The sequence below is a fragment of the Polypterus senegalus genome, chromosome 7, assembly GCF_016835505.1.
Source record: "Polypterus senegalus isolate Bchr_013 chromosome 7, ASM1683550v1, whole genome shotgun sequence".
Classification (NCBI taxonomy): Eukaryota; Metazoa; Chordata; class Cladistia; order Polypteriformes; family Polypteridae; genus Polypterus; species Polypterus senegalus.
Window position 1 is genome coordinate 5,681,123 of NC_053160.1, and position 21,230 is coordinate 5,702,352.

The 21,230-nt window shown below is 40.9% G+C and overlaps 1 protein-coding gene across 1 annotated transcript in view; it reads right to left on the reverse strand.

The window, feature by feature from the left end:
- elp1 (elongator acetyltransferase complex subunit 1) overlaps window positions 1–21,230 on the reverse strand; it is a 210,443-nt gene that overhangs the window by 38,211 nt on the left and 151,002 nt on the right. Inside the window, exons 24-31 of the mRNA XM_039758179.1 lie at window positions 20,734–20,819; window positions 18,335–18,483; window positions 9,802–9,925; window positions 6,725–6,822; window positions 6,422–6,623; window positions 6,108–6,169; window positions 1,784–1,846; window positions 800–860 (exon numbers count right to left, since the gene is read on the reverse strand). Coding sequence (XP_039614113.1) covers window positions 800–860; window positions 1,784–1,846; window positions 6,108–6,169; window positions 6,422–6,623; window positions 6,725–6,822; window positions 9,802–9,925; window positions 18,335–18,483; window positions 20,734–20,819 — 845 coding nt within the window. The remainder of the gene's footprint in view (window positions 1–799; window positions 861–1,783; window positions 1,847–6,107; window positions 6,170–6,421; window positions 6,624–6,724; window positions 6,823–9,801; window positions 9,926–18,334; window positions 18,484–20,733; window positions 20,820–21,230) is intronic.

Genomic DNA, 21,230 nt, shown 5'->3' on the forward strand with positions numbered 1-21,230 from the left:
CAATTTTTTTTCTTTTTGCCACAAAAATTTCACATTTTTTTTTCTAATGTGAACTGTTGTCATTTTTTCGTGTCTGCCGTTTCTATAGAAGGGTGACAACGAGTTAAATTCCAATGGATGTTTTTCAAATGTTGATGAGCGATAAGCAAAAGGTATCACTGAAAACCACAGGAAAAAAACACAGCAAAAAAAAAAAAAAAACAGCACGAGGAAAGTTCGCAGAAAGAAAAAAAAATGTATAATGTTTCTGTTCAGGGATCGGTGTGCATAACTGAGCTGCTCTGTGGCCGATTCATTCAGGCATTTCATGGTCTTTGGGCACTTCGTTGGAAATGAAAGTATCTGCTGAATGTACAGTATTTCATAGTAACAAGATTTTTATAGACTCTGTCTTATGGGGAAACTGTAGGGACCATAAAACACTCTGTTGTAATGAAAATTTCGTTGTAAAGATATTCGTTGTAACGGAATTGGACCTTTAAATCAAAACACTCAACGGTCTAATGCAGCTCGATCAGTTACTTCTCTTTTGGTTCCGAACATAATGGGAAATTGGTGTGCGGTGTGAAAAGGAACTGAATGTCTAAATTACCTATGGAGTTGGCTTTTACTTTGAACAACAGTCTTTGTTAAAGTGTTCTGTATTATGAAATTTCTGTAGTCACATGAGCAACACACACACACACACCTTAAAAGTATGTTTACACACTCTAGAGATCAAATAAAATCTGCCTAACCACTGACCAAATATAATGCACACCTAGTAAAAGTTCAATCAAAAAGCAAAATATTCCCTTACCCTCTCGAACTGCTGGTTTCAGATTTGTATCAATGATGTCATGTCTGTTATGCAAGAAAATCTGAAGAAAAAAAAATATACACATCAATAATTGAAATAATTCTGCAAATAGATCACTTCTACTACTACTTCTACTAGATATATATATATAGATATATATATATATATATATATATCTATAGATAAATATATATATGTATATATGTATATATATATATATATATGTATATATATGTATATATATATATATATATATATATATATATATATATATATATATATATATATATATATATATATATATATATATATATATACACACACACACACAACACGTGGAGTCCCGAATGAGGCACATGACCTGTATTGTGAGGGAGCCTCAGTTACGGCACTATGGCCATGTTGCACCATTACCCGAGGGTGATCCGGCTCGCAGGATCCTCACTGTTGAGGACCCAAGCAGCTGGACCAGGCCAAGGGGACGGCAACATAACACCTGGCTGCAGCAGACAGATGTTATTTCCAGAAGGTGGGACTGGACCGCGTGTCTGCCTGGGGGTTTGACAACCGGGATCCCAAGCTGTTTTGTCATAAGTTGGGTGCGGCAACGCACCATACCAGTGCATGCTCCCCAACCTGACCTGACCTGACTAACAGTGTTCATCATGAATAAAAGCAAAAGTAGCTCTGCTCCATGGGAAACCCTTGTGAATTTATACATATTCTAATTCAAAAATCATTTCACATGCCCCAAATACTGCCTTAAACAATACGCTTTACACCATGCAGACTGTTATTAGTTGCCTAAAACAGAAACCTGTTATGGCTGGTTTGATGGGGCATGTCTTGACAAACCTGCAAAGGTTACATTTTAGTTTAAATATCCATTACAAACTAACTTTAATTAGTTCACAATGGATATGACATATTATTTATGCTGTACATAAAGTTAATTTTTAAAAATGATCCGAGTTCATTTATTACCAGTCGTAAAGCTTCTTCCCAAGATGAGCTTTCAATTAGTGCACAGATGGCTTCCTCACAATCCTATAACAAACAAAAAAAGTAATCAAAACTGAATATCATTTTTAAAAGCATCCCCTATAAAATGATGTTTATGCAATCAAAGTTTCATAGCTAGGACATGCAGCCAGGATCAGATATTCAGATATTCTTCAGTAACAAGTTTAAGACAGAACTGTGCCCTGTTCAATGTCACGTGTCTTGGATTTCCACGTTTGCATTTCAACACAAATATGGCTTGTCTGAGCAACCAAAAGGGTGACGGCAAAAGGGCAACGATGGAGGAAGCTATGTCAGAGATCGAGACGTGTGTGACCATTTCAACTGGACATTGAAGAATGTAACGTATGAATAACACTGATCACTAAATCAAAAGTCACCCAGGCCAACATCCATTTCATGACATTTCTGATTTTCAGTAAGCTTTTCTAAGGGATTTTATAATCGACTTTGCCATTTTCTATCATATTTTCTTCGCTCTGATATTTTTACACATTAATTAATAAATACCATATTGCTTTAATATTTTAAATCTTTCTCTTTACTGATTGAAATGATAAAAGGACACCTAGTGGGGATTGGATTGCTGCTCTTATGCTCCCAGGACTTATTAAGGCTAAAGAGGTTGCTCAATAATTAGAACAGGGGTGCCCACACTTTTTCGACTTGCGAGCTACTTTTAAAAATGACCAGGTTAAAATGATCTACCTACATTAAAAATGCTTATATATATATATATTTGTGTACATTTGTGAAGAAGAAACGCTACTCTACTCTGCTACATTGGGCAACACTCGACTCGTTACTTTTTTCCATTACATAAAGTCTGACAGACAGTTTTCAATTTGCTCTGCAGTGTATGCTGTCAAGTGGCGCACACGCCTTCCATTGCGTCTCAACCGCGATTTTAGTTCTCTCCTTTCTCTTTCTCAGAACGCTTTTCGGAAGGAAGTCAGTTTCATAGTTTTTATGAACAGTTCGAAAGTGCCTTTCCACATTTTCCATCTTTGGAATAGCAATGATAGATTGACAGATCAGACAAACGCACTTTGATTGTGACATTGTGAGAGAAAAAAAATCCTCTTCCAATTCCACATCCAGCCCATAAACATTTTTTTTTTAAAAGCCCTTTTTTAGTCGATATAAATTGGAAGGCTAACTAGATCACAGCCGGAGTTTTGCAGTAGCTTGCGCGTTTGATCGTGTGTGCGGGATGACCAGCGTGTGAGAACAAACTGGCCGCCCTGTATGTCAATCAAGTGGCAAATGCCATAGGGAGGATATATGATAGACTAACGTTTAAAAAAAAAAATTTTTTTGAATGCACCGCAATCTACCTGCACTACCATTCGATTGCGATTGACGTATTGGGCACCCCTGAATTAGAACAACTGCAGTAAAGGTAAGACATTGTTTGGTTTTTAAGTGGCAAAAAAACTTTGTGTGTGTGTTGAGAGGACTTATGAATAAAGAATGGGACCACAACATCCTCCGAGAGCAACTTCTTCCAACCATCCAAAAACAGTTTGGTGACCAACAATGTCTTCTCCAGCATGATGGAGCACCAGGCCATAAGGCAAAAGTGACAACTAAGTGGTTTCAGGGGACAAAAATAAAAATTTTGGGGCTATGGCCAGGAAACTCCCCAGCCTTTAATCCCATTGAGAACTTAGGTTTAGGTTTAGTTTATTTATATGGCACATTTACAACAGCCACACGACTGACCAAAGTGCTGTACATTCAGAAACATCAACATAAAATAGAAATATACGATTTAGCCAAAAGAAGCACAGCAGAAACACATAAAAATAATTTGTATAAATATATCTATACATATACATATATCTACACATATCAATCAATCAATCAATCAATCAACATTTATTTATATAGCACATATTCACACAAAAAATGTAGCTCAAAGTGCTTTACAAAATGAATAGAAAAATAGAAGACACAATAAAAGATAAACATAAGTCAACATTAATTAACATAGAATAAGAGTAAGGTCCGATGGCCAGGGTGGACAGAAAAAACAAAAAAAAACTCCAAAGGCTGGAGAAAAAAATAAAATCTGTAGGGGTTCCAGACCAAGAGACCGCCCAGTCCCCTCTGGGCAATCTACCTAACACACACTTACACACATCTAGGTAGGCAAAATAAAGCCTAGTAAGCCAGAGAAAACAGATGTGTTTTTAAAATAGATTTAAAAATAGTCAGACTAGGAGCCATTCGGATTTCAATAGGCAGATCATTCCAAAGACGAGGCCCAATTACCGAGAAAGCACGGTCACCTCTACGCTGGAGTCTGGAGTGTGGAATTAAAAGAAGGTTCTGATCACCGGATCTCAAACTTCTCAGGGGGGTATATTGGTGAAGCAATTCAGATAAATAGATGGGTGCTTGTTGGTGTAGTGTTTTAAAAACAAATAATAAGATTTTAAAAAGTATTCTGAATTGAACAGGCAACCAATGAAGGAACTTCAGAAGCGGAGCCACATGATCCATTTTTTTCTTTTTTTAAAAGAAATTTAGCAGCTGCGTTCTGGACCAATTGAAGACGGGCAATTTGGGATTTGGAGATGCCATAATAAAGAGAGTTGCAATAGTCGAGGTGAGATGTAATAAAAGCATGTATGGCCATCTCCAGGGTCTTGTCAGTGAGATAAGGTTTAATTTTTGCAAGCGTGCGAAGCTGATAAAAGCTCGATCCGATCACGGCAGAGACTTGTTTGTCAAGTTTTAACGAGTCATCTAACAGGACACCCAGATTCCGAACCTGTGAAGCTGATAAAGGTCCCAGGTCAAATTCCGGGGCCTTCATATGTTCAGAGGGGCCGAAGACTATCACCTCAGTCTTCTCTTCATTTAAAGATAAGAAGTTTTGGGATAGCCAAGATTTAACTTCATCTAAACAAGATAACAAGGCATTCATAGCCAGGGGATCATTTTTCTTAAAAGGTAAATAAATTTGTGTGTCATCAGCATAAAGGTGAAATGATACCCCATGATTTCTAAAAATAGAGCCTAGAGGTAGCATATACAGAGAAAATAAAGTGGGAGACAACACAGAGCCTTGAGGAAGACCACAGGAGAGAGAGGACGTCGAGGAGGAGAAGTCTCCTAGCCTAACCACGTATTTCCTATCAGATAAAAATGACTGAAACCACTTTAAAAGAAAGACCCACCAGGACTCTAGTCTATTTAGTAATATCGAATGATTAATAGTGTCGAAAGCAGCTGATAAATCTAATAGAACAAGGACCACAGAATCCCCCGTATCAGTGGCTAAAAAGATGTCATTTAACACTCTCAAGAGGGCTGATTCGGTACTGTGGGCCGCCTTGAAACCAGATTGAAAATGCTCAAACAAATTGTTTAAAGCAAGAAAAGATTGAAGTTGGAAAAACACAATCTTTTCCAAAACCTTAGAAAAAGCGGTAGGACCGAGATAGGGCGATAGTTTTTTAAAACTGACAAATCGAGTGAAGGCTTCTTGAGGAGGGGAGTAACAGTAGCCACTTTCAAATTAAAAGGAAAAAACTTACAGTCAATCCTCAAGGGGTGGGTGGACAAATAAAACCCCCGCAAATCTGACAAGCGCCAAGCACTGATTATGGAAGAATGGGCAGCGGCCATCAGTCAGGATTTGGCCCAGAAGTTGGTTGCCAGCCTGCCAGGGTGAATTGCAGAGGTCTTGAAAAAGAAAGAAGGGCCAACACTGCAAATATGGACTCTTTGCATAAACTTCATGTCATTGTCAATAAAAGCCTTTGAAACTTATGAGATGCTTGTAATTCTACTTCAGTCTACCATAGAAACATCTGACACAAAGATCTGAAACACTGAAGCTGCAAACCAACACTTGGGTCATTCTCAAAACTTTTGGCCACTACTGTATGTGTGTGTAGCTGTGTCCTATCTAGTAATTTTGAGGAGCGACTTGGATTTGTGCTCCACTCTCCAAGATAAGATCTCTATGTGTGTGTGTGTGTGTTCATTTTCAAGGGCATGAGTAGATGAACCTAGTAAACGTTCCTGGTATGACTCACAAATTTTACGATGATACAGTATTATAAGTAATCTGGAAATGATTGAAAGTATACAAGAGGATGTGCGTAGGTTATATACAAATACTACCCCATTTTATACAATGGACTTAAGCATCCACAGATTAAGGTATTCATGGGAAGGGGGTCCTGGAACCAATCCCCCGCAGGTATGGAGGGCCGACTGTATATGCTCATTTTCTTTAGGAATGGTTAACATTTTCTCTGTTCCTTACCTTGGCATACTGCTCAAGAATAAGTGCAGCTTCATTGTGTCTTCTTTGTTCCTGCAACTTTCCTTGGAAAACGATATAAAAAGCTTAAATCATTTTGAAAATACAAGAATTACTGAAATGATACGTAATCTTGACAATGATAAGCTTAACACAGACTTACTCTCTTCATGTTTTATAATGGAAATTAAAGATTTGCAAATTACTGCTTTTCGGTATCTGCAGGCATTTAATTCAAGTGACTACAGCGCTGGAGAAGCTGGTCTATTGTGAAAATCTTATGGATCTGTGTCTTCCAGTTTCATTTGATTCTTTACCTGCTAAAGTGCGTGCCAGACCTGCCAGTTTATCTTCTGTAAAGTTCAGTTGAGAGGCCATACAAAAAGCAAGTTGCCAGCTGCATCCGGACACGAAGGATTCAAGGGCCTGCTGAACTTCCCCACAGCGTGCAAACAGGAGGCCGGCTTGTTCATAGTGATGCTCCTCACTCAAATGATCAGCATATACACAGCTCACGTCCTACATATAAGGAATAGAAAACTCAATGTAACAGACGCTAACAAAAACAACGTGAACTTTAATCTGGCTTCGTAGCCTCCAAAACAATAGCGTCTGCCTACCTTATATTCCTGACTTGTTAGGGGATACAGTGTTAAAGCATCATTATACAATTTCTGATCTTTTACCAGATTTAAAAGTTCTGGAAAGTGTTCAGGACCTAAGAGAAAAACAAAAACAATAGCAGACAAAGATTCAATAATTATCAGCCCTGCCTTCCCTTGCTATATTTCTACATTTTCACTACAGAAGTGGGACGTCAGAGGCATTTCCGGCAGGGACTGACACAGGACCGGGTGCCATTATATTAAGGGGTATGCATGCAGTCTCCCCCCATCAAACCAATTTAGTGCTGCAGATCCGCTCCGTCCAGCGTCAATATAAATTGTGGCTGCCTATGGAACGTGGTGTCACTGTTTGCCCTGCTTGAGAGCCTCAACTATAATTCTAAAACGAGGCTGTTAAGAGCCGTATTTATTTTTGGTTTCTCTACTGTGCAGCTCTTGTTAAGTTGAAATTAAACAGGCCGACCCAGCAGGTGCCTCAGCCTTTTGCTTGCCTGCGCTAGTCTGTTTTCCCAGCGAGGTTATAATATACGCAGTATACAGTATATGTATATTTTGTATTGTCACTTAACTCTTTTAGGGCGGATGTCGACTTTTGTCGACAGGAGGGGTTGAGGGCGAATGTCGACTAAAGTCGACATCCAGGGATAGAGAGGCGATAATCAGCTGTTAATGGCGACAAATCTCACTGTCACGTCACAGGCATTCCCCTCTGTGCTTGGAGGAATGTTAGACTCGTTGGCTCAGCAACTAATCCTAGCGTGTGCGCGAGTTGCGAAATGTAAACAATGGCAAGATGGCATCGACATGTGACAAGGGAGCAAAGCGAGTGCAGAAAAGAAAACACTCGGCAGACAATGTTTTGCGCATTATCGCGGAGTCGGACTCTGATTTTTCAGAATCGGATTTTATTGACAGTGATCAGGAGATCGAGCAAGAGAGTGAGAAGCCGGCATCAGCTGATCAAACACCAGCCGATGCCGCGCCAGCAGATCTGCTGCCAGCTGAGCGCTTTGCGCAGCCGATGCATCTACGGCAAGGTTCGCGTGGGATAAATACACAGACATTGATCCGTTGAGAGCCGATCTGGCTGCTGGACTTCACAAGACGGCATGGCTTGCTGTTGGACACGACAGATCACCAGCTGCTGTACTTCAGGCTGCTCTCTCCTGATGCTGCTTTTCAGCTACCGTCAGACGAGACAAACAGGTAGGCAGAGAAATTTTTTGAATCGCGGGCTGCGTTTGCATCGCATTCTCGTTTTTCAAAGTGTAAACCCACAACAAAAGACGAGATGAAGCGTGCTGTGGTATCACAAATAGAGATGGGACAGAACTGGTGATATAACTTCAGGGAGCATTGGTCCAAACGTGCTTTGTCTCCTGGTGGCTTTGGACAGGTTATGCAGCATGGTGATAGGTACGTGCTGCTGCAAAGTTTTATTCACTTCTGTAATAAACAAGCAAATCCCATGGGGTGAGCCAGGCTATAATGCCATGCATAAAGTTCATAAAGTTTCAGAAGACGAAAAGAGGTGACAATACGGTTTTCATGCGGGCAGAAAACTTGGTGGCAGTGGAATGGCACAATGGCAAAAGGGTGACTTGTCTCTCTACAGTACACACTAACAATATATGTGAGAAAGTGCAGCAACAGACAACTGAAAAGTAGGCACCAAAGCAACACGTACTGTAAGCAGTGCAATGTGGCAGTGACTGAAATTGGCTGCTTTGAGCGAGATCAGACTGCACAGGACTTTGCTCTGTAAAATGTATGTGATATGTATGTGAAATCATAGAGTATGCAGGCTCATACAATATGCAAGACAGTAACATTTGTCAAAAGTAAATATTTTTGTTGATTTGACATGTTAAACAACTGCTTTGTGTTCGTTTTTAAAAAATGTTAGTTTTTGGAAAAATATTCAGCCCTGGGAGATAAGAAAAAAAAAAAAAAAATAGCCCTAAAAGAGTTAAGGGCGATTGGGAGGCAGCTAAAGGGCCTGAATAATAGTACCATAGTTCCATGCCAGACCAAGGTGTGGCGAGGCGCACTGACTTTCTCTCTCAATCCTCTGCAGACCATCCATAGGAAATCCAGCACGGTTCCGGCGCCACTGATGACATCACTTCTGGTTCCGGCCCCACTCATGATGTCACTACTGTTTCCAGCCCCACTGGTGACATCACTTCTTGTTGTAGCCTTTAAAGCTGCTACCTTTACAACCCCAAGATCAGTTCTGTTTTGGACTCAGACCTGTGAACATTTCACAACCTAATAACCCATTTTCAGCCAGGGAACAATATACAGGCGGGCACCCCAAACCTTTTTTGATTTCTTTCAGCTATTACTGCGACAGTATATAACGTGTAATGCTTTTCTGTTTATGTTTTAATATGTTTTGATTTGTTTATGTACTAGCACTTTTATTCCATGCTATACTTGTAATTACTGTGCAGTACGCTGTCTTTACTGTACTAGTGGACATGTCCTGTGATGGGCGGCCATGGCCACTACCTGGCCGGGATGCCAGCAGAGTGGAAGGACCAGGGGAGAAGGCATTGATGAGGCAGTACCTCCCCTAGGGCTCTAGAGGGCAGCCCTCCTAGGCGGCTGTAGCACCACAGATTCCCGCAGGGTATGTCGGGAACTGGAATTTGATGAAGCCCTGTTGGGTTCCATGGGGGCCACCAGGGGGAGCTGCAGAGCCCTGTAGAGGACCTCCTGGGTACCTGGGAGAGATTCCAGGTAATCGTGACGAGCCACCTGGAACACTCCTGGGATCTGAATAAGAAGAGCCACCTCGCTCCATTGTGAGCCAGAGTCGGGTGGAAGAGGACGGAGCTTGCGAGGAGTGGAGCGGCAATAGAGAGAAGAGAAGCGACTGTGAGCATTAGTGCTGGTGGGTTGTGCACAGGACTGTGAATAAATTTGGACATCTGGCTGTCTCAGTGTCTGTCTGTGTCCGGGCTTCTTTTACATTGCTTAAGGATAAACTGAACATGAACGAATAAAATATCAAAGGTAAAATTCATTATCTAATAGTAGCAAAATGTAAAAAAAATTCTACTCACCGCATTTGCTAAGGTGACAGAGGGCTTTTTTGTAACGCTTCAAATGTTTGTCAATGGTGTATTTCTGGTAATTTGGTTCCATTTTCTTCAGGGAATTCAGAAAAGGCAAATATTCTTTTGGATCCTAGGGACAGTGTGTAAACAAAGTGCAAGGAGATTTATTAAGTATTATACATATTAAAAATATTTATTTCTTAAGTCTTTCATACAACAACAAATTAAAAAAAAAATCATAAAGATGTCTTTAGTATGAATTATGCCTCCGAAGCTAAGGACTGAACCGTTTCTGTATCAGCCATTAAAAGAAGATTTGATATTTTGACTCATTCTGACAGAAAGCAAATGAAACCAAAATATTTATTATCAGGAAAAAATAAACTGAAAACTCTGAATTATTACTGCTAAAAACGAACAAGTATGAAAGATTTTAACTGCACTTTTGGAGGAACGCTACACTGAGAACAAGAGTAATGTTCTAGTTTAGACTTGCAATTCAACTACATTTATGTAAAAGTTTGTGCAACAACAGATCAGTGGCACCCAGTTAAGTTTAGGGCAGATTTCAAAACTCTCCTTTTAAAATAGAAAGCCTTAAACAGCCAAGGTTCTGCTTACTTATCATCCATCTCTCTCATATATATATATATATATATATATATATATATATATATACACACACACCACATATACATACAGTAATCCCTCGCTATATCGCACTTCGACTTTCGCGGCTTCACTCTATCGCGGATTTTAAATGTAAGCATATCTAAATATATATCACGGATTTTTCGCTGGTTCGCGGATTTCTGCGGACACTGTGTCTTTTAATTTATGGTACGAGGTGTGGCAGAAAAGTAATGAGACTGATTTTTTATTTACCAAAGTTTTTTTTTTTTTCCAAACATCAATGTTATCCCCTTCAAAGTAGTTCCCTTGGGCAGCTACACACCGATGGAGACGTTGTTCCCACTGTTGGTAGCAGCGCTGGAAGTCTTCAACGGTATGGTCTTCAGCATGTCCGTTACACTCTTTTGGATGTTTTCTAAAGTCCCGAAATGACGTCCTTTGAGGACATTTTTCAGTTTAGGAAAAAGTCACACGGACTGAGGTCAGGTGAATAAGGGGGCTGGGGTTTGCTCAATTGTGAGGTTTTTCGGCACCATTTTGGCACAGACCTTTCCGCATGTGCAAATGTTCAGTCAAAATTTGATGAACGGTAAATCTGTTCAAATTTAATTGTTCACTCAACATTCTTAATGTTAAACGACGGTCTGATCTCACAAGAGTGTTCACACGTTCGATGTTTTCATTGGTTTTGAAGTTGAAGTCCTCCCTGAGCGGTGTTCATCTTCAACGTGTTTTCTGCCTTCCAAAAATGATTTGTGCCAGCGAAAAACTTGAGCTCGGGATAAAGAATGTTCCCCATAGGCCTGTTTTAACTTTTCAAACGTCACACTTGCCGATTCTCCAAGCTTAACACAAAATTTAATGGCACAACGTTGCTCCAAATTCCGCTGTTCCATTTTGCATGACGCACAACCAAAAACACAACTTCGCTAATAGCAGTCACAAAAATCACATAGTTAACGGAAGGCGTTGAAACTCACACTGAACTATGGGAGGGGACTGATACACGTGCTCTATCAAGGACAACAGCGCAGCGTTGCCAGATCGCTTGCAGTGGTGTCAGTCTCATTACTTTTCTGCCACACCTCGTACATGCTTCCTCAGTTTGTTTGCCCAGTTGATTTCATACAAGGGACGCTATTGGTAGATGGCTTAGAAGCTACCCAATCGGAGCATGTATTACATATTAACTAAAACTCCTCAATGATACAAGATATGCTTCCCGCGCGTTGCTTGATTGTTTGCTTGTCTCTGCCTCTCTCTCACCCTCTCTGACATTCTCTGCGCCTGACGGAGGGGGTGTGAGCAGAGGCTGTTTGCCTAGAGGATACGGACGCTCCTCTACAAAATGCCGCTTTATCGCGGTGCTTCGGCATACTTAAAAGCCCAAAAGCACGTATTGATTTTTTGATTGTTTGCTTTTCTCTCTCTCTCTCTACCTGACATTCTCTGCTCCTGACACGTACTCCTTTGAAGATAAGATATGTTTGCATTCTTTTAATTGTGAGAAAGAACTGTCATCTCTGTCTTGTCATGGAGCACAGTTTAAACGTTTGACTAAAGGGTGTTATTTCATGTCTAGAGGGCTCTAATAATGTTAACAGTGTGGGAGAGTTTATAAGGGCTTAAAATATATTAAAATAACCATACAAACATATGGTTTCTACTTTTGGATTTTTCATCTATCGCGGGGGTTCTGGAGCAACCCCGCGATCGAGGATTACTATATATATATATATATATATATATATATATATATATATATATATATACACACAGATATATATAAAATCTAACATCTGTGTCTGTCTGCCTGTCCACTTTTCATGAAAGAACTACTTAACGGATTTAGATCGGGTTTATTCCTATAATTTGCTTGAACATTCCGGTTTATTTTGCAACTTCGCTCATTGCGTTATGTATCATAGTTCACTTGCAGCAACAATTTATTTGAGCGAATCCAAGAGAAACGCAGCGGGCCAAGTGGAAGGGTCAGGGCCCTCCACACTCACTCACGCACGCACCACCCTTGGAGTGTTCCTTACCTCCGCTTAGCTAGCAAACAACAGAACTACTTAACAGGTTTAGATCGGATTTTTTTTCTATAATTTGCTTGTATTATAGTATCATAGTTCGGTTGCGGTAGCAATTTATTCGCACAAATCTGAGAGACGGACTGAGGGCCGAGGGGAGGGGGAAGCGTGACATCAGGAGTAGGGAGCTGGGCGGTACCCTCTTCACTCACGTGCCAACCTCCGTTCGATTCGCTGTACCTCTCGCCACGTATTGGAGCGCACCTTGCCTCCGCTTAGCTAGCCATACCTGTTTGTTCAGCAGAAATTATCATCTAGATCTAGGCTAGCGTTTGATGTTTTTGAGAGAGAGAGAGAGATCAGAGCTACGTGTGTTTTAGAGGGTAGCTGCTGACTGGCAGAGATATCACGGCCACGTGCTTTTCTCCCCAAGCGGAGGACACTCTTCCATCAGAGCTGAACACGATCAGATACAGTGTCAACGTCTGACATTGGAGCATACCTACCTTCTGCTTGGCCAGAGATTCCTTACCAACGTTTTGATCTAGAGGAGGGCAAACAGTTCATCAGCTGTACATGATTAGGTCAAGAAGGCAAAAAATAAAAAATAAATAGCTTTGGCCATTTTCACAGCTATAGCTAGCACTGCTGCAGTAAGACATGTGTGGGTACGTGAAAGGAACCAGCAATGGTGGGGCCGTAACTGTTGTTACAAGTATAGTTCTCCTCCATTGACGTTTTACCACACTGCTGGTGATGACTGATGACGACAGCACTCAGCCAATATGTATAAGTCAAGTCAAGTCAAGTCAAGTTGGGGAGCCTGCACTGGTACAGGGCATTGCCACACCCACCACACAACGAAACAACTCGGGATCCCAGTTAACAACCCCCCAAGCAGACACACAGTCCAGTCCTACCCTCCAGAAATGACCTTCTATCTGCCGCAGCCAGGTGTTATGTGGGTGACCCCTTAGCCTGGTCCAGCCACTCAGGTCCCCAACAATAAGGATCTTACGAGGTGGATCACCCTCTGGTAATCACTCCACATGGCCGTAGTGCCGTAACTGATGTTCCCTCACAATGCAGGTCATGTGCCTCATTCGGGACTCCATGAGCAACACAAAGTCACACCAAGGATTTTCCGGAGAGACACAAATGAAGGAGTCCAGTCTTCGTCTTAGGTCACTGGATAGCGTCGATGTCTCACAAACAGGAAGCACCAGGACTCTACAGACTTGGACCTTCGTTCTTTTGCAGATATCGGGAGCGCCACACCCCTGTCCAATGACCTGATGACCCCCATGCTCCCAGTCCGTCTACTGACTTCATAGTAAGAGTCACCGGAGTCACATGAATGTCACTGCAGAGGTAAGTAAACCTCTCAATGACGAGATCGACACTCTCTCCGCAGACAGACACTAATATTAATACGTATAAGCCAAAAAAAAAAACCCACAGATTCCGATCTGACAGTTGTCATTCAGGTCACATGGCCATGAATCAGATGGGCATAATAATATGAAAGTGACTCAAATCGGATTTGAAAAGATCAGATTTCTGCATCCGGAAAACCCTGAAAACACTGGATTTGTTTCACATTAAAGCAATAAAAAAAATGGATTTGTGTCACAGCCTACTAATGCAACTGTAGCCTTAGTAACATAACCTGATTTTTAAAAATTCATATATATAAGTACACAAATCTGAGTTACCAGTGTAATGTGAATGTAAAAGAAGACCCCTACTCTACACTGTCCATATTACTAGGCAGGTAAAGCATTTTAATTGATAATATTTTTTTGTCTATGGTGTCAAAGTATAAAATAAGAAACGTCTCATTACTTGTAAACTGAATATTAAATGGATACAAAGAAACACCTTAACTATTCCATTTAAGTACAGGTTTGCCAGCTTTATTCGTGGATATATGGTTCCAGGACCACCCCTGACCCCGGAAATGTACAAAACATGGCGGACTTCTATAAAAGCATAAAGACAAAAGTGAAACATGAGAGTCCCTGGGCTTGGGTAGGCCGTGACTAGGCCCCATCAGCCTGCGCATGTTGATTTCTTGTGTGTACTTAGCGGACAGTGCTGCACACGGGAATTTCAAATGTTCTTTTTTGGGAATATCTTGGATTTATTTTATGCCACTATGGGTCAAAATAAACGAATAAACGGTAAGCCGGGCTGACTGTATAATCACGAACATAAATTATGAGAAGTTCGCTTGAATACACAGATAAGAGCTGACATTGAAAGGAACAAGAAAAAAAATGCTGTCTGATCTGTTAATTATAGTTTTATTTTTTTACTAAAGAATACCTTCTGTGATTTCTCTGCCACCATGATAACAAGGTCAAAGTCGTAGGTCCCAAGGGAATGATCAAATAGTTCATCGACATTCACCAAGAACAGGAGGTACTTCAGAGCATCCTCAGCACTCACCGATGTGGAAGCACTCTGGGTATTAACTGGAAGACATTTACATAAAGAAACACCACTTAATAAATAAAAGTACACACAAATTTTGATAAAAAAAAGATAATTAAGATTTACATCTCAATGTGCAGCGGCACGGTGGCGCGGTAGGTAGGGTTCACTTCCTGGGTCCTCCCTGTGTTTAAGTTAGCATGTTCTCCCTGTGCAATTGGCAATCCTAAAATTGTCCCTTGGTGTGTGTGTGTGTGCCCTGTGATGGACAGGCTCCCTGCATCCTGTGCTGGCTGGGATTGGCTCCAGCAGACCCCGTGACCCTGTGTTAGGATATAGCGGGTTGGAGAATGACTGACTGACTGACCTCAATATGCATAGCACTCTGACCCCTGGGAAATTTTCTAAATTGTGATTAATAACATGTTCTTGAACTAAATGGTCATGAAAACATGGAAAGACTAATATATCGAATACTGTATTAAAACTGTTTTAGTTCATTTAAAAAATGTTTGTGCAAAAACGAACCTTGCATGGTGTCTTGTCTTGGAATCACACTACAACATCACAGAAAAAAAAATCCCAAGTCGCATTTCAAGGGCTCTCTGAAGCAATTTCTTCATAGCGAGCATTTAGGAAACTCTTCTACTTGGGTGTGGAGGTACAGCCTGCAAAGCAGTGCAAGCAGAACACTTCCTGGTGAAGGTTATCCCAGTTAATATTTGGATAATTAAAGTCCCCATGACTATAATATCCCCTGTAAACTTGCCTTTTGATATTACTAAAAGATGTGTGTTGAAATTACTGTCTGAATTGGGTGGTCTATAACACACTCCTAAAATGAGACCTTTTCCCTAATATTTTCCAGGCGAAGCCACATGTCCTCACTAAGATGGGGCTCATCATCCAACTGAAGATGACTTACATTTAATTCCTGTTTGGCATAAACAGCAACCCCACCTCCTTTTCTGTTCTGTCTAGCCTTCCTAAAAATGTGTATCCCTCTATGTTACACTCATCCCCATCTTTGTTATTTAGCCAGGTTTCCGTTATTGCTATAATATCATAATTGTGCTCTGCCACATACAACTCCAACTCACTTACCTTATTTTTGATACTTCTAGCATTAAGGCAAGCTATTTTTAATGTGTTAATCCTTCTATCTTTACGTGTTTGCTTAAAATTTACATTACTATGCATTTTTATTTCTACACCATTGTTTGTTCTTCCATGTATAGATCTAAATCTGGCCTGTCCTAAACTCCCTGCCCCCATTCCCTAGTTTAAACAATCCTCGACTAGCCTACACATACGCCTCCCCAATACATTGGTGCCCCTCCGGTTCAGATGTAACCCGTCCGCGGAACAGGTCCCATCTGTTCCAAAAGGAGTCCCAATGCCCCATAAACCTATACCCTTCTACCCTGCACCAAGATTTGAGCCAGCGTTAAGCCTTCTAATCTCCTCAATCTTACCTGGACTGGCGCGTGGCACAGGCAGAACTGGAGAAGACTACCTTGTCAGTTCTGCTCCTCAGCTTGGTACCTAACTCTTTGAATTTGGATCGCAGAACTGACAGACTACCCTTATATGCGACATTGGAGCATACCTACCTTCTGCTTGGCCAGAGATTCCTTACCAACGTTTTGATCTAGAGGAGGGCAAACAGTTCATCAGCTGTACATGATTAGGTCAAGAAGGCAAAAAATAAAAAATAAATAGCTTTGGCCATTTTCACAGCTATAGCTAGCACTGCTGCAGTAAGACATGTGTGGGTACGTGAAAGGAACCAGCAATGGTGGGGCCGTAACTGTTGTTACAAGTATAGTTCTCCTCCATTGGCGTTTTACCACACTGCGGTGATGACTGATGGCGACAGCACTCAGCCAATATGTATAAGTCAAGTCAAGTCAAGTCAAGTCAAGTTGGGGAGCCTGCACTGGTACAGGGCATTGCCACACCCACCACACAACGAAACAACTCGGGATCCCAGTTAACAACCCCCCAAGCAGACACACAGTCCAGTCCTACCCTCCAGAAATGACCTTCTATCTGCCGCAGCCAGGTGTTATGTGGGTGACCCCTTAGCCTGGTCCAGCCACTCAGGTCCCCAACAATAAGGATCTTACGAGGTGGATCACCCTCTGGTAATCACTCCACATGGCGTAGTGCGTAACTGATGTTCCCTCACAATGCAGGTCATGTGCCTCATTGGGACTCCATGAGCAACACAAAGTCACACCAAGGATTTTCCGGAGAGACACAAATGAAGGAGTCCAGTCTTCGTCTTAGGTCACTGGATAGCGTCGATGTCTCACAAACAGGAAGCACCAGGACTCTACAGACTTGGACCTTCGTTCTTTTGCAGATATCGGGAGCGCCACACACCCCTGTCCAATGACCTGATGACCCCCATGCTCCCAGTCCGTCTACTGACTTCATAGTAAGAGTCACCGGAGTCACATGAATGTCACTGCAGAGGTAAGTAAACCTCTCAATGACGAGATCGACACTCTCTCCGCAGACAGACACTAATATTAATACGTATAAGCCAAAAAAAAAAACCCACAGATTCCGATCTGACAGTTGTCATTCAGGTCACATGGCCATGAATCAGATGGGCATAATAATATGAAAGTGACTCAAATCGGATTTGAAAAGATCAGATTTCTGCATCCGGAAAACCCTGAAAACACTGGATTTGTTTCACATTAAAGCAATAAAAAAAATGGATTTGTGTCACAGCCTACTAATGCAACTGTAGCCTTAGTAACATAACCTGATTTTTAAAAATTCATATATATAAGTACACAAATCTGAGTTACCAGTGTAATGTGAATGTAAAAGAAGACCCCTACTCTACACTGTCCATATTACTAGGCAGGTAAAGCATTTTAATTGATAATATTTTTTTGTCTATGGTGTCAAAGTATAAAATAAGAAACGTCTCATTACTTGTAAACTGAATATTAAATGGATACAAAGAAACACCTTAACTATTCCATTTAAGTACAGGTTTGCCAGCTTTATTCGTGGATATATGGTTCCAGGACCACCCTGACCCCGGAAATGTACAAAACATGGCGGACTTCTATAAAAGCATAAAGACAAAAGTGAAACATGAGAGTCCCTGGGCTTGGGTAGGCCGTGACTAGGCCCCATCAGCCTGCGCATGTTGATTTCTTGTGTGTACTTAGCGGACAGTGCTGCACACGGGAATTTCAAATGTTCTTTTTTGGGAATATCTTGGATTTATTTTATGCCACTATGGGTCAAAATAAACGAATAAACGGTAAGCCGGGCTGACTGTATAATCACGAACATAAATTATGAGAAGTTCGCTTGAATACACAGATAAGAGCTGACATTGAAAGGAACAAGAAAAAAAATGCTGTCTGATCTGTTAATTATAGTTTTATTTTTTTACTAAAGAATACCTTCTGTGATTTCTCTGCCACCATGATAACAAGGTCAAAGTCGTAGGTCCCAAGGGAATGATCAAATAGTTCATCGACATTCACCAAGAACAGGAGGTACTTCAGAGCATCCTCAGCACTCACCGATGTGGAAGCACTCTGGGTATTAACTGGAAGACATTTACATAAAGAAACACCACTTAATAAATAAAAGTACACACAAATTTTGATAAAAAAAAGATAATTAAGATTTACATCTCAATGTGCAGCGGCACGGTGGCGCGGTAGGTAGGGTTCACTTCCTGGGTCCTCCCTGTGTTTAAGTTAGCATGTTCTCCCTGTGCAATTGGCAATCCTAAAATTGTCCCTTGGTGTGTGTGTGTGTGCCCTGTGATGGACAGGCTCCCTGCATCCTGTGCTGGCTGGGATTGGCTCCAGCAGACCCCGTGACCCTGTGTTAGGATATAGCGGGTTGGAGAATGACTGACTGACTGACCTCAATATGCATAGCACTCTGACCCCTGGGAAATTTTCTAAATTGTGATTAATAACATGTTCTTGAACTAAATGGTCATGAAAACATGGAAAGACTAATATATCGAATACTGTATTAAAACTGTTTTAGTTCATTTAAAAAATGTTTGTGCAAAAACGAACCTTGCATGGTGTCTTGTCTTGGAATCACACTACAACATCACAGAAAAAAAAATCCCAAGTCGCATTTCAAGGGCTCTCTGAAGCAATTTCTTCATAGCGAGAGCATTTAGGAAACTCTTCTACTTGGGTGTGGAGGTACAGCCTGCAAAGCAGTGCAAGCAGAACACTTCCTGGTGACATGAGCGGAGTGGACCCCCCTCCCCTCACTCAGACCCTACCTTCTATGCAGTACCACAACCACACTCCACCTATTCACAGTGCAAATCCTGTGGACTACGCCAAAGGTTTTGTTCTGGAATCACATCACGAATGATCCCTTGTCAGACATTTGCACTGAGGTAACTGCTGGTGGTTTATTAAAAACAAAAAAAAATCCTCTTGCAAAAACAAATCATGCATGGTGATGTCTCATCATGAAATCACACTACGAAGCAGTTCCTTTCCTGCAAGAGCAATCAGGAAACTTGCAATCCAGACGTCTCTAAGTCTGCCTGTAAGCACTGCAAGTGGAACGTTCCCTGGCGACATCAGCTAAGCATTCACTGACTCAGTGCCCAATACCTGCACAGCACCAACACTACAAAGATTGTCAAACCAACACTGGAAAAAGTCATGAAGTAAAAGCGCAGTCCTTGTCCTAGTTCAGACAAGTGTCCATAACTATAGTGGCATTATATATTGGTCCAACACTTGAGTCCGGAACTGGTGAGAAGTAATGTTTGTATTTTTTTGGTGTGCCAGTCCAAGCTTGGCCAAATATAGATCATCCGATGATGAACATCACTTCCACCACAACCACACTCATTCATATATGGCCAATTTAAAGTTTCCAATTGATAGAACAAGCATGTCAGAGGAAGGCCAAGACGGAGCTCAAACAAAACCACAATGAGAACATTCAAAGTCAGCCACAGAGCGAGGTATCAGTGGTTAGCATGTCAATCCTAGTGCAGAAGAAATTAGAATATACAAAAAATACTGTCTCTTCATAAATATAAAATTAACACACATTTAGTTTTATATAGAACAGAATAAAGTGCTCTACAAATGTACAGTATAATAGCATAAACAGTCATTATATTGTTATAATCCTCATCAAGTCCTTCCGCGAGAACCCTAAATACAAAGAGGACTGTTTCATTTATGTGAGGTAGAATGTCCAGACGGCACTGGGTGGTCTCGTGGCCCCTGCAGATTTTTTTTTTTTTCTCCAGCCGTCTGGAGTTTTTTTTTTCTGTCCTCCCTGGCCATCGGACCTTACTCTTATTCTATGTTAATTAATGTTGACTTATTTTAATTTATTACTGTGTCTCTTATTTTTCTATTCTTCATTATGTAAAGCACTTTGAGCTGCATATTTTTGTATGAAAACGTGCTATAGAAATAAATGTTGTTGCTAAACAATAGGAAACACTCAACTGGCGATAGCATCTGTCTATTTTATTGCATTGTTGAACTGTTAGGTTCCACTTATGTTAAGCAGTTTTGAATCATAGCTGATTAAACAAATCTTTGCCTTTATGTGTGTAATTAGTAATTTGTAAAAGTTTGCAATTCCATTTACCTGCAAACTGTTTATGATGCTTTGAGTTTGCACACAGTGAAGAGGGCTATAAAAAAATAAAAGTGAATTGAGTGGTGGAGACTGAAATGGCAGCTATGTTGTTTATAGGTCTAATAATTTAGCTACCAAACTACATAACTTATGCTGAAAAAAAACAAACAAACAAAAAAAACGTATAAGCAGATATGAAAATATTTACCACGAAGATCGTGAACTTTTTGAAGAGCTATTTCCAGTTCAGGGGACGTTTTTCCTACATGTGACGTCAATATGGAGAGACAATACCTGCAAAAAGAGGGAAAAAAACACTTTAAGGTTTATGATTCTTTTAATACACTATTTTGTATTTGCTACGTGCTAAATGTTAAAAATACATATTAATAAATCAAAAAAAAAAAAAAGACTCTTTAGCCAGCTGTAATGGCACATCAGAAAAATGCTGAAGCATTTAGGGTGGATTTAAAAGCTCCAAAATCCATCCATCCATTCATTATCCAACCCATTATATCCTAGCTACAGGGTCACAGGGGTCTGCTGGAGCCAATCCCAGCCAACACAGGGTGCAAGGCAGGAAATAAACCCCGGGCAGGATGCCAGCCCACTGCAGGGCACACAGACACACACAACAAGCACACACTAAGGACAATTTAGAATCGCCAATCCACCTAACCTGCATGTCTTTGGACTGTGGGAGGA